General features: G+C 43.4%; 1 protein-coding gene across 2 annotated transcripts in view; it reads left to right on the forward strand.

Annotated features, from left to right (window-relative positions):
- Positions 1-14,027, forward strand: part of GCA (grancalcin) — a 32,343-nt gene that overhangs the window by 4,434 nt on the left and 13,882 nt on the right. The window contains exons 1-2 of one of the 2 annotated variants that reach the window (XM_038422472.2): positions 9,335-9,772; positions 12,970-13,143. In XM_038422472.2, coding sequence (XP_038278400.1) covers positions 9,749-9,772; positions 12,970-13,143 — 198 coding nt within the window. In that variant the 5' untranslated portion in view covers positions 9,335-9,748. Of the gene's footprint in view, positions 1-9,334; positions 9,773-12,969; positions 13,144-14,027 lie in introns of those variants that run through there. The other variant, XM_043505207.1, reaches the window with a different exon arrangement.

Genomic DNA, 14,027 nt, shown 5'->3' on the forward strand with positions numbered 1-14,027 from the left:
TCTCTGAGAGGTAGCTATGTCAATGTGAGAAGCCCGTTTTCCACCCTTCTGAGTGACGTAGTCATACCAACATAAATCTGTAATGCTTTATTTAGGCTTTGTAACTTCCAACCTTCGATGAAAGACTCTATGGGCCTAATATAGATTCCAATGATGTGAATAAGATTTTTCCATAGATTTCAGTGGTCTTTCCATTTGGCCCAAAGAGGGCAAAGTGTTAAATACTTCAAAACATGTCTAAATGGCAGTTGAAATTCATTGTTGATAAGTGAAAAGTAATGCACATTACAAAATATAATCCCAACTTTACACACAAAATGATGGATTCTAATTTAGCGGTTACCACTCAAGAGAGCTTGGAGTCAACACGGATAGTTCTCTGAAAACATCTGCTCAATGTACAGCGGCACAAGCCTATAGAATGTTAGGAACCATTAGGAAAGGAATAGATAATAAGGCAGAAAATATCATGATACCATTATATAAATCCATGGTATGCCTACACCTTGAATACTGCATACCTTTCTGGTCACCCCATCTCAAAGGAGAGATATTAGGATTGGATAAGATATAGATAAAGGCAACAAAAATAATTAGGGATATGGAACAGCTCCCATATGAGGAGAGATTAAAAAGACTGGAACTGGTCATCTTAGAAAAGAGACAACTAAGGACAGATATGATAGAGGTCTATAAAATCATGAATGGTATGGAGAAAGTGAATAGAGAAGTGTTATTTTTTACCCTTTCACACAATACAAAAACCCAATGATATTAATAGGCAACAGATTTAATGCAAACAAGAGGAAGTACTTTTTCACACAATGCAGAACTAACCTGTGGCACTCACTGTCATGGGATGCTGTGATGGCTAAAAGTATAACTCAGGTCAGAAAAGAATTAAATAAGTTCATGGAGGATAAGTCCATAACTGGCTATTAGCCAAGATGGTTGGGGCATTACCCCTGTGTGTCCTGAACACTCTGACTGCTAGAAGCTGGGACTAGACAACAGGGGATGGATCACTTAATAGACCTGTTCAAATAATTCAGAGAGAATTAACAAGTGCTGGCCACTCTTGGAAAATAGGATACTGAGCTAGATGGACCATTGGTCTGAACCAGTATGGTCATTCTTATGTTCTTAAGTAGAGTTGTAACTACATATGTACATAGAAACTCTCTCTTCTGTTTTATAGTCCTCTGTTTTCCTCTTTCAACACTGTTTGCTTTCCATTTCCCTTTTCTGTATGTCTATTCTGGGTTTTGGTTTCGTTTCATTCTGTGCTGTTTGGTTTCATTGTTGTCTCTTACTGTTCCTTTTTTATTTCTGGTTTGTTCCAGGTCTGTTCAGAAGCTCCTATATTCCCTAAGATTTCATATTAATGCCCCTCTGTCTTTTCTTTGATTCTTCTTTCCACCACATTACCATCACTAGTCACTGCACATTCCCTCCTTGAATTTTTACATTTTTTGATTTTGACTGTCATTTTCCTTCACAATTAGGAACAGAGCTCTCCAATCTAAAGATCCTTGTTGCTAAGTAACGTTTTCACCCACCATTACTTTTTCTGAGCATCCTTGTTGCCATGGCACCTTTGGTTAGCACAAGCACAAATCATTATTACTTGAACAGGGCTATAGGAAAATAGATGGCAGGGATCAGATTTTTAAAGGTATCTAAATACCTACAGATTCAGATATGTGCCTAACCTAGTACCTCATGGAATTTTCAAAAGCACATTTAAAAATGTTTTCCTTTGAGTAAAAGGGGGAGTTTGTTAAAATTTCTAAACTAAGATATGTTGGAATCCATTCCATATATATGGAGTTTTATAAAAGTATCATTACAGTCATACCCGACAGCAAAGCTACAGTTCACGACTATAACGTTATTATAACCCTGTTTTTCTTGGGTTAAGATCCATTGTTTTAATTTGTAAATTAGGATAAAACCAGGTGTAAGCATGGTGGCCTGTCTCCACAACCCAGGAAAGACTGATACTACACACTGGGGGCTAGATTCACAAAGGGACTCAGGCACTGTGACAGTAAGCATTACAACACCTAACTTTTAGGTGCCTAGAAAAAGACCCACTGGAATCCACAAAGTCTGAGTCCAGCACTTAGGTTCTCTATATAATGAATGGAGAGAGATAGATGCCTAAGAATGGGATTTGCCAAAGCCAGCATACTAAGTGGGGACCTCTGTAAACTAGCCAAAGGGAGATACTGATGAGAGGAGTGTGTCCTAAGTCCCATTCCTCACACAAACTTGGGTACCTAAATCTAGGCTGGAGGGCGGAACCCCTCTCTGCTTGGAATTCACAGCTAGGAACCCTCTCCTGGAAGCAGACACCTAAGTATTTTTTTGAAGATGCTATCTCCCATCGGCATAAGCACTCCACCAAATCCATAAAATCTATACATGATTTAGTTTATAATTATGTAAAAAAGAAGAAAAAAGATTAATTAAATCCAGCTCTCAAAAGCTGAGAAATGCCAGAGTTATGGTTGTTTGGGCAAACTTAATTATGTCCTATTGTGCATCCAACTTGTACCCTGAGTAAGTCAAGTACCCAGAGGAAAAAAAAACAGTATGGGATGAGTAATTAAAGACTATATCATAATGCATTCTCACAAGGAGAAATGTATGGACAATCAAACTTCTGAGTTCTTGACTTCACAACCTAGAGTTCTTTTAATGTAGTATTTTTGTAAGTAATTTCCTAGTTTTAAAGGAAGGAGGTAAAAACTAATTCCATTATTTACACCTGTCACATCCAGCCCTCATGATGCATCATCAGCAGAGTTTGAACCTTCAGTACTTCAACACAGACTATTACAATTTGACCTATAGACTAATTACATTAGATAGTGGCAGGAGAATACTTATCCCAGACAATGAAGGGCCACTGCCAGTATATGATGGATCTGAGGGATGGCCCAACTGTCTCCTCTTTCACACTAGAAAGAGGGGAGATGGACTGCTGGGACCCCTTGCTGAATCCAGGAGTATTGTCAGGGAGGGGCTGGAGCGCTGTCTGGCTCAATAAATTCTCAAAGAAGCATTTTTCTTTCTTTGTCTATCGTAAATTTCAATTATTTATGGAAATATTTTGTCATTTTTTTGTGTGTGTATGGTGAAATTGACATTTACTGATAAAAAATGAATCGTTCCAAGCATAATCATAATACATACATGCAAGGGGGCTGATTAAGGTTGCTCTGTCTTTAATTATGGCATTTCCTAACTTTTGAGTACAAGCCTTTTACAATCTTAATAATATTCTCTTAGTGTAATTTCCTCAGTGTAATTTCCTGGGTTTTAAAAAAGGCAAACTAATGTTCTCTCCCGCAAAATTCCATCATGTGGCATCATATTAACACCCATATAGGTCATCCACAAGGCTGAAACTTTAGATCCACCACACAGATCCTTGCACTTGAGCTACTGGACTAAACAATAGCAATAGTAGGTTGTCATCCACTATGTGGACCAGCACTGCAGGGGAATGAGACACTTTGCCAGGGGTTTCTTAGGTACTTGCTGACAGCAGAGGAATGGTGGGAGTCAGGAGTCTTAAGATTCATTCCAGGCTCTGGAGGCGAGCATGCTCTAGTGAGAACAGACTCCTAGGCTTCTTTTCGTCAAGCTTTACCCCTGGGAAAAGACCTACAGCTTTACTGGGTGATCCTCATAAGAGGAGGAGAAGGACATGAAGAGGAGGAGCTGCAATACCTGCTAAAGGTTGGAGGGACCACTCCCAGAAACAAAAATTGACAGAAGGGAAACTGTGAGGAAATCCTATTATAAAAAAAAGACATTCAGATTACATCCAGGAACTTTGGGTTGAGGAACTGATGAGGGGGTCTTGAAATAATACATAATAGTAATAAATAATAATAATAATGAAAAACTCAACAACCGACACTGCTGGAAATGGCCTTCCCTGGACTTGGTGAGAAGGTTTCAGGCAGAATTCCCCAGAGAGAGCACTGGCTCAGCAAGAGCAAGCTGGGATTGGCATGAAGTGGGTGCTACAAGATAGGCCTCAATCTCTTTAAATGCCCTTGGCACAAAAAGTAGGCATGTGGTAATGAAATTTGCTGATGATAAGGAACTTCCATTTGGGGAGGCTGGGTGTGAGTGCCAGAAGCTCCCCCCGACACCCTGCTCTGGCAGGCGCAGGGGGGTCATGGGAGAGGGGGCAGAGGGGCACAAGCGGCAGGTGGGGGGACCTCAGGGGAAGAGCTGGAGTAAGGGCGGGAAGAGGCAGAGCAAGGGCAGGGCCATAGGGAAAGAGGCAAAGCAGGAGCAGAACCTCGGGACAGAGTGCAGAAAGGGCGATAGTCTGGGCGACAGTGGCCCCCGCCACTTCTCAGGAACTTCTGGCAGGGCGCTCTGAAGGCGGTGCACCACATCCAGGATTTCTTACTCCATTGGGGGAAGCTTAGCTTCCCCAAGCCTTTTATATCCGCCACCCATGCTATGAGCCACAAATGCGACGCAGCTGTGAAAAAGGCAAATGTGATCCTAGGATATATCAGCAAAAAGAAAAGGAGTACTTGTGGCACATTAGAGACTAACCAATTTATTTAAGCATAAGCTTTCGTGAGCTACAGCTCACTTCATCGGATGTATTCAGTGGAAATATCAGGCAATGCATTTCCAGTAGCGATAGGTAAGTATTAATACCATCGTACAAGGCACTGGTAAGACCTCATTTGGAATACCGTGTACAATTCTGGTCAACCATGATCAAGAAGGATGAAATCAAACTGGAACAGTTGCAAAGAAGGCCTACTAGGATGATCAGGGGTGAGGTTCTGGAACAGCCTCCCAATAGGAGTTGTGGAGGCAAACAACTTAATTAATTTCAAGACAGAACTGGACAAATTTATGAGTGTGACTTCTGGGTTTTTGTTTTTTGATGTTCCTACAAGCTCATGCTTTAGGACTTCAGCTGCCACCTGCAGGTGTCAGGAAGGGATTTTTTTCCTCAATGTAACTTCTTTTAAAAATCTCCTTTCCCTGACACATCAGGGATGGCCACAATTGGAGATAGGACCTTGGGCGGGGAAAGTAAGGGTTCTGAGGTGGTACAAAGCATTCTTTCTCTCAGGTGCTGCTTGGTTGGCTGTTTCTTGTTAACTGATTGCCGTTATGTGCGATCAGGAAGGAATTTTTCCCCAGGTCAGATTGGCAGTAACCTTGGGTTTTTTTTCCTTCCACTGCAGTGTCAGGGGGGGTTTCACTTGCCCAAGATTAGCTGGGTATATCCCACTTACCCATTATCCTGCCATCCTGGGGGTCTTGGGCACTGGTGCATCTCTCACTCCTATTCTCTGCCTATGGCACATAAGTCTAGTCTCCTGTGGGCTGTAATATTTTCATCTAATTTCAGTTGTTGGGTTTAGTGCTGGGTGGTGCGCGTGGCCTGTGATAGACAAGAGGCTAGTGATCTGGTAGTCTCTTTGGGCCTTAAACTCTAGGACACTCCCAGTCTCCCCTCCCGTTAGCCATGATGTCAAGGTTTCTTCCCCACTCTGAAGTCTAGGGTACAGATGTGGGGACCTGCATGAAAACCCCCTAAGCTTATATTTACCAGCTTAGTTAAAACTTCTCCAAAGTACGAACTATTTTACCTTTTGCCCTTGGACTTTATTGCTGCCACCACCAAGCATCTAACAATATATAACAGGGAAAGAGCCCACTTGGAAACGTCTTTCCTCCCAAAATCCCCCCCAAACTCTACACCCCCTTTCCTGGGGAAGGCTTGATAAAAATCCTCACCAATTTGAACAGGTGAACACAGACCCAAACCCTTGGATCTTAAGAACAATGAAAAAACAATCAGGTGCTTAAAAGAAGAATTTTAATTGAAGAAAAAGTAAAAAGAATCACCTCTGTAAAATCAGGATGATAAATACCTTACAGGGTAATCAGATTCAAAACATAGAGAATCCCTCTAGGCAAAACCTTAAGTAACAAAAAGACACAAAAACAGGAATATACATTCCATTCAGCACAGCTATTTTACCAGCCATTTAAACAAAACAGAATCTAACGCATATCTAGCTAGATTACTTACTAAGTTCTAAGACTCCATTCCTTTTCTGTTCCCGGCAAAAGCAACACACAGACAGAGAGAACCCTTTTGTTTCCCCTCCTCCAGCTTTGAAAGTATCTTGTCTCCTCATTGGTCATTGTGGTCAGGTGCCAGTGAAGTTATCCTAGCTTCTTAACCCTTTACAGGTGAAAGGATTTTTCCTCTGGCCAGGAGGAATTTTAAAGGTGTTTACCCTTCCCTTTATATTTATGACACACGGGCAAGAAAACTGTGTTAATGACTTGACCTTCTGTTGATCTAAAAATGTTTGTATTACAGCAAAACTCTTTAAAAGTACACACTTCTAGTGTTTTGTGTCTTTTCTTTGATCATGATCCATTTTCTGTTTCTCTTTCCCTTATTCACAGGATTTTGCTTTCATTTCACTTTGCCCATTTCCTTTTTGTCAATTTTCCCTTTTCCTCATGAGAGTCTAAAGCTCTTCACTATCCCTTTCCTACATATTTTAATTTTTCTTCATGACATCTTTCTCTTGAGAAACTTGTAAATGATATAAATTGTTTAAATTTCCCTCCCTGCAAATTTTCTCTCTGTTGTGTAATTCCATCTATTGATTCAGGTGCTTAATCCCCAAGAAAAAAAATCAAGAGAATGAAGGAAGAAAAAAAATTTAAGAGCAAAGACCACTCTGTTCAAACTGTCTGACTACTTTCATTATGCAAGACTGCTCAATCATTATGCCCACAAATGTCATCAAATACATTCTCGAAGGTTTATACGAGAGTGATATTATTCTCTTAGTAAGTGTAGATAGTCACTGGCGCGCACACACAGGACATCTAAAGCAACTAAAGTAAATCAAACACCCAGAATCCAGTGTAAGTGTAGCTACTATAAGAAAAGGCTAGATTCTGTAACCCTTATGTTAAGTAGTATCTTTTCCCCAGTGAGTCTATTTGAGTAAGGATGGAAGAATCTTGCTCACAGCAAAGAGATGTTTGCAATTCTGTAGCTCCCTTAATCAAAACATCTCAAAGCAGTTTATAAACCTTTAGCCTAAAGGCACTCTTCCTTGGTAAGGGAAAAATGGATCTCATATTCATAGTATATTGTAGGATATCTGCTGGAATTTAAGTGAATTGTGGGAATAGAGGCCAATCACCTATTATTCCTTCCACCATATTTCAGAACTCAGCTGGTCCCCATTCCCTTTCCAAACTGCTCACAACCCTAAACACAGAGAAATGCAGCAGTCCATTATTGTGACAAAAAAGCCTATCCTGTTATAGGTTTCAGAGTAGCAGCCGTGTTAGTCTGTATTCGCAAAAAGAAAAGGAGTACTTGTGGCACCTTAGAGACTAACAAATTTATCTGAGCATAAACTTTCGTGAGCTACAGCTCACTTCATCGGATGCATTTGATCCTTTTCTTTTTATCCTGTTATACTGGACAGAATTCTCACTGACTGAATCATAGAATCATAGAATATCAGGGTTGGAAGGGACCCCAGAAGGTCATCTAGTCCAACCCCCTGCTCAAAGCAGGACCAAGTCCCAGTTAAATCATCCTAGCCAGGGCTTTGTCAAGCCTGACCTTAAAAACCTCTAAGGAAGGAGATTCTACCACCTCCCTAGGTAACGCATTCCAGTGTTTCACCACCCTCTTAGTGAAAATGTTTTTCCTAATATCCAATCTAAACCTCCCCCATTGCAACTTGAGACCATTACTCCTCGTTCTGTCATCGCTACCATTGAGAACAGTCTAGAGCCATCCTCTTTGAAACCCCCTTTCAGGTAGTTGAAAGCAGCTATCAAATCCCCCCTCATTCTTCTCTTCTGCAGACTAAACAATCCCAGCTCCCTCAGCCTCTCCTCATAAGTCATGTGCTCTAGACCCCTAATCATTTTTGTTGCCCTTCGCTGTACTCTTTCCAATTTATCCACATCCTTCTTGTAGTGTGGGGCCCAAAACTGGACACAGTACTCCAGATGAGGCCTCACCAGTGTCGAATAGAGGGGAACGATCACGTCCCTCGATCTGCTCGCTATGCCCCTACTTATACATCCCAAAATGCCATTGACTGATCCAGAAGTGCTGATTAAATGAATTTGGAGGTGGAAGGAGTTGCCTGAGGAGAACTCCATGTTTTGAAGCTGTTCAGGAATTTGTGTTTGATCTATTTTCAGAGCACTTGTACTCAGTACAAGATTCAGAGAAGCAGCCATGTTAGTCTATATTCGCAAAAAGAAAAGAAGTACTTGTGACTAGTACTTAGAGACTAACAAATTTATTTGAGCATAAGCTTTCGTGAGCTACAGCTCACTTCATTGGATGCAGTACAAGAAACGCTGAATCATTATAGAGACCTGGGACAATCAGCAGTGGTTACAGAATGTCAGAACCTGAAAGGCCACATTCCTGAATGGTGTGCCAAGCTTATCCGGCCTACCTTGTCATAACACTAAAGCCTGCCATCCCAAACTGCTACAGGTCAATGGGGCAGGGCCCCAGTTAGGTGTAAAGAAATCCACAGCAAGGGGCAGTTGTGGTGGGGATCTGCACAATTAAGTGTGTCTTTTTGTTTAGGCTGGAAAGTGTGCAGGCGTAAGGAATTACATTGGCACAACTTGTATATGTAGACCAGGCCTTCTGCCTATTTTGCACAGACAGTGACCATGCAATTGTAGAGCTGTGGAAAATCAGGCCAAGAATATTTGACGTGAATAATACAGGTACATTTGTATGGGCTCAAAGTGTTTACAAATATTAAAGGGACACCTGAAATTAAGTCAGTTAAAAAAAGTTAAATAGTCTCAGTTGCTAAACAAGTCCCTGAATCCCCCAGCCAGTTTTCATGGTTGTAGAAAGACATTTCCATGTTTTAAAAAAATACGTTTCCTCTTCCCTATTGCTGGTTGAAAAGCCAACATAAACAGCAGGGGCCTCTGACTGAGTACAGAGTGCTGTCACCTGCAAAAATTAAACAAATTCAAAAGAATATTTTGTTTTCTCTCATGGCTTCAGTAGCGATCACAATGGAAAGAACAGGAGGGAAAGCATTTCCAGCCCGAGCTTCGATTTTGAAATTGAGGATGTTACAGGCCTCAATGCTTCAAAGTGCATCTCGGCGCAAGAGGGTAACAGATCATCCGCCCTTGTTTAAATACCCACCAAAAAAACCACTGCAGCTGTCCTGATCCCCCTGCCAAATCCCCCCGGCGCAGCCTCTCCCTCCGCCGGTCCGGACATTAGAGCTCAGCCGCCTACCTTCTCCGCGCAGCCGCATTGTGCGCCGGCTCGGCTTTCGCTTAGTTACTGGCCGCACTACAGCAACCGAGAGAGAAAGTCTCCGACGGTCAGCCTGCCCGCCCCTCCCCCACACGCATCCCGCCGCCGCCGCCGCCGCCGCCTCTCCCCCTCCCCGCACGTTTCCTCTCGCTCGCTCCCTCCCTGCCGCCGGTCCTGCGCAAACTGGGGGGGGGAGGGGAGTTGTGCCCCGCCCCCACGAGGCCTGACGACAGAGGGGGCGGGGAGCCCGCCAGCCAATGGCAGGGCTCAGAGGCCCTGGCTCCTCCGAGCTTCCGCGATCGGGCGGGGTGACTCGGCGGCGTAGCAGCGGCAGCAGGTTCCCGGGCTGTGAACTGCGACGGCAGCGGCTCGGCCCGTGTCTCCGCCATGGCCTACCCGGGGTTCGGAGCGGTGAGTCGCTGCGACGAGGGGACCGGGACCGGCCCCCTGAACAGAGCCCCGGTCGTCGCCCCTTGTGGGCTCCGCGGGGACAGGGCCGAGTGAGGCCCTGCCGCCTGCGGGCCTTGCGCGTCAGCACGGGACAAAGGGCCGAGCCTGGGCCGGGCCTTCCCGGCCCACCGGGGCCGGCGGGAGCACCAGCCTTTCGGAGCTGCGGTGCGCTTGGGCGGGCGTAGCGCCGCAGGCGTGGGAGGGAGCGATCGCTTGAGCCGACACGGGCAGGCCCCGCCCCGCCGGCCGGGCGTGGCAGGCCCCCAGCGGCGCTGGGGGCAGCCTGCGCGGGGGGGGGGGGACCCGGCCAATGGGGCTCTCGTCGCCCGTTCGTGCCGTGCCGTTCCCGGTATTGAGCAGCCTCCGCGGGTAGGCCCGGGCAGGCGCGGCCCTGGGCCTCTAGCGACGCTCCTAGCAGTAGCATGGGAAGCCAGGCGGGGCGGTTGCACAGAGCGGCCGCACGCACCCACTCGTGGCGTGGAGCACGCGGGAGGGGTCAAGAGACTGAAGTCGGTGCTCGAGGGCTGGCCAGGGGCCCTGGTGTGAAACACAGAAAATGTGCCTTGCATAATGACAGGTTTTTTTTTTCAGAACAAGTCTGTCTCACCTTAACAGGCAGAGCCAGTTTCAGTCAGTCGGAGAAGGAGAACTGGGATGACGGGGCCTCTAACCTTTGCGTCCCTGCTCTTTAAATGGTTTCAGAGTAGCAGCCGTGTTAGTCTATCCACAAAAAGAACAGGAGTACTTGTGGTACCTCAGAGACTAACATATTTAGAGCATAAGCTTTTGTGGGCTGCAGGCCACTTCATTGGATGCATAGAAGGGAACATGTAGTAAGTAGATGTAGATACACATACAGAGAAGGTGGAAGTTGCCATACAAACTGTAAGAGGCTAATTAATTAACATGAGCTGTTATCAGCAGGAGAACAAAACTTTTGCAGTGATGATCAAGATGGCCCATTTAGACAGTTGACAAGAAGGTGTGAGGATACTTAACATGGGGAAATAGAGTCAATATATGGAATGACCCAGCCACTCCCAGTCTCTATTCGAACCCAAGTTAATGGTATCTAGTTTGCATATTAATTCAATCTCTGCAGCTTCTCATAGGTCATCTTAATTAATTAGCTTCTTGCAGTTTGTATGGCAACTTCCACTTTCTGTGGATAATTTATATATTATTTTCTTACTATATGTTCTATTCTATGCATCCGATGGAGTGGGCTGTAGCCCATGAAAGCTTATGCTCTAATAAATTTTAGTCTCTAAGGTGCCATAAGTACTCCTGTTCATTTTGCTATTTAAATACAGTCCTAATTATCCTGGCAAGCAGTTTGGACTTTCGCTTCTTGTAGCCATTGCCACAGACTGCTCTGGCAAGGAGCGCCTTTCTCACAGCCCTAGTTGGTATAGGGCTGGAATAATCATGGAGCCTGAAGTACCCTCACAAACCACCGGAGAGTGGTGATGTTGCAACAGGAAGCATACCCGCTTACAAAATGGCCCTGTACAAATATGGAGCTACTTCTGTGAGTTTGTAGGGTGCTCGGTAGTTTTTCCCATGGTATGTGCTATAAACCTCTGACGCCATTCCTACTGCCTCTGGTGACCCCAGTACCTGGCCTGCTGAGATCGCACCATGCTCTGCCCCCACCGTTGAGCCTGGTGCAGTGTTTTTCCCCATTCCTGAGAGGGGACAGGAGCAGCTGGAAGTGGGGAAAGGCAGGCCCTTGCTGGTAGCTCTGGTGCAGGAGCTGTCCCCTCAGATTTGGTTCTACAACCCCTCTGGTATGATGAGAAAGTAGGACCAGCATTGAATGAGTAGCATTGTGACATGATGCATGGGAGTTGCAGCACCCATTACTTAATTTTGGCCTTGCCATCCCTGTGGTACAACAGGGGGTCATCAGAACTAAACCTGAGTAGGCAGTGGAACACAGGCAGTACCATAGCTATAAGAGCTACTTCTTGGGATTCTGAATGGTAGGGTACCCTCATTGCTTTCATTGGATATGATACTACTTTTGAAATATTATACAGAGGATGGATTCTTTGGGGCCGTTCTAAGCTACCTTTAAAAGAAGTATCCAGTATTGACAACTGCCTCTGCAGTCTTCTATTTTTATGCCAGAACTTCCTATTGAATCATCAATGTGCAGAGTTGGTTTCATTCCTTTCTCAGTGGGGCTATGGTTCAGCTTCCAATTCTGTCTCCTGTCTTTCACCCCTTAGTTGCCTTGGCATTGGCATTTGTCTGAGATCTGGTGCTGAATTATTTTGGAAAATCCTTTCCGGTTCTATTGATGAGCAAAAAACAATTAGCGTGTTTATTATATTTTTCCTCCCACTCTTTAATAAGTCAGTGTCAGAACAAAAAAACCCCCTCATTTTGAAGGTAGTCCGTCCTTATGATGGTAGTAAAAATAAGTGCTTATTGGAGGATGAGGTCCTCTGCTGTATACAAATAAAAATAACTTCTAAGCATTATTTTAGTAGTCCATAAAGCCCCACCTGTTTCAACATCACAATACAGTTTCTCTGCTCAACCTCTCAAGACTGCGGAAACAGTCTGTATGACTAATTTAAATAACTAATCAGTTTAGCACAGGAGTGAAGAATATAATATTTAATGGAAACTGCAGGGAGGTTTAAATGGTTAGAATTTATCCAAACTGGAATTAGTTACTTAATTCTGGGGAAAAAAAAAAAAAAAGTGTCCATATTCTCTGTTTTATACCTCGTTTTTAAAAGAGATCCACTAACAACTGCCATTTCTCTTTGGAAAATAATTTAATTTCTCATATAATATTTTTTGTTATATGAGAAATTAAATTGTAGTACAATTTATCCTTTTGCAATCAGGTAGCAAAGTATTAGTTTTAGAACTATTCTAAAAACTCTGAATTAGAAAGTGTTGTGTGATCACGGCATATGGGTACCTTCTTTTAATAATTTTAAAAAAAGGGGGATGCAGATAATATGCCAGTGTTTGGATACATGACCAATGAATTTGAAGTGGTATGGTTATTTGAATTGGGCTGTGTAATGGGCATTTTAATAAAAGAACATCATGAAGAAGATGACTTTGTAAATGGAAGTCTGTTACTGTAGATTGAGCTGATGAAGACACTGAAATATTTCTCTTTTTCACAAAAGTATGGAGGTTACAGTGGTCAGATGCCTGGAATGCAAATGACAGTGGGACAGCCAATGCCAGGAGCAGTACCAAATATGCCTCATGGAGGATACTCTGGATATTCTGCATATTCTGGTACTTATTCTGCTGCTGCTGACCCTATGTGGACTTACTTCGCTGCTATCGCTGGACAGGTACGGTAGTATATGCAATGTAATTAAGCCTTGTGAGTTGACCTACCTAGCAAATTCTGCTTTTTCTGTGAAAAAGCTTGCTCAATACAGTATTATTAAAGCTCTCGTAGTCGGAATTGTCTCTCACCAGGTAAAATTGGATTGTTCCCCCTCTCCTCAGTTAATTGAACAGTATTGTTCGTGACTAGTAGCATAAAGCCTAATGTCAGTGGTGAGCTGTAAACAAGCTTTCATCCTTCATTAATACTTTCTTAACCCGAAGAACAAACTTTACAGTTTTACATGCTTGAAAAATAGACATTTTAAAAAATACCAGTGATTGTCTCAAGGAAGAAGAACCAATTACTGTGTCCTCCATCCTCCAAAATAATAATAGCCTGTTAAACTTTTGCAGACTTGGTAGACTTATTACTCTATTAATAAAGATTTTTAAAGTATTCCATATTCATGTTTTCACTGCCTCCTGAAGTGAAGGTGATGGTCTCCCTCGATCTCTCTGTCCATGCCACTTCTATAGTATTGTGCTACAGTTTTGTATGCAGGTAGTAAGGGGCAACACTAAAATCCTGTTCAAGTGGTGTCTGAGACCAGCCCAGGATTCTCATTAAACTGGCTTTGGTGCTTTCATACAGAACAAAATAGAAAGGGAAGGAGTGTAAGAACATGGAATCTTAAAGTAGAATCCCAAGGGACTTGGTCTTTAAAATGGATGCTGCCTGAATTGTATTCAAGTGTTTCTTTTAACCTGAGGTCCTAAATCTGATATTTAAGTTCCTCAGTCACATATTACTATCCAAACGGTATTATTGATACAGGATTGTATAGTTTGTTTTAGTAAGATGGTGATGGAGGATAGACAAATACAAATCTAGTCACGTTTAACT

This window comes from Dermochelys coriacea, chromosome 11, assembly GCF_009764565.3.
Source record: "Dermochelys coriacea isolate rDerCor1 chromosome 11, rDerCor1.pri.v4, whole genome shotgun sequence".
NCBI classification, from domain to species: Eukaryota; Metazoa; Chordata; order Testudines; family Dermochelyidae; genus Dermochelys; species Dermochelys coriacea.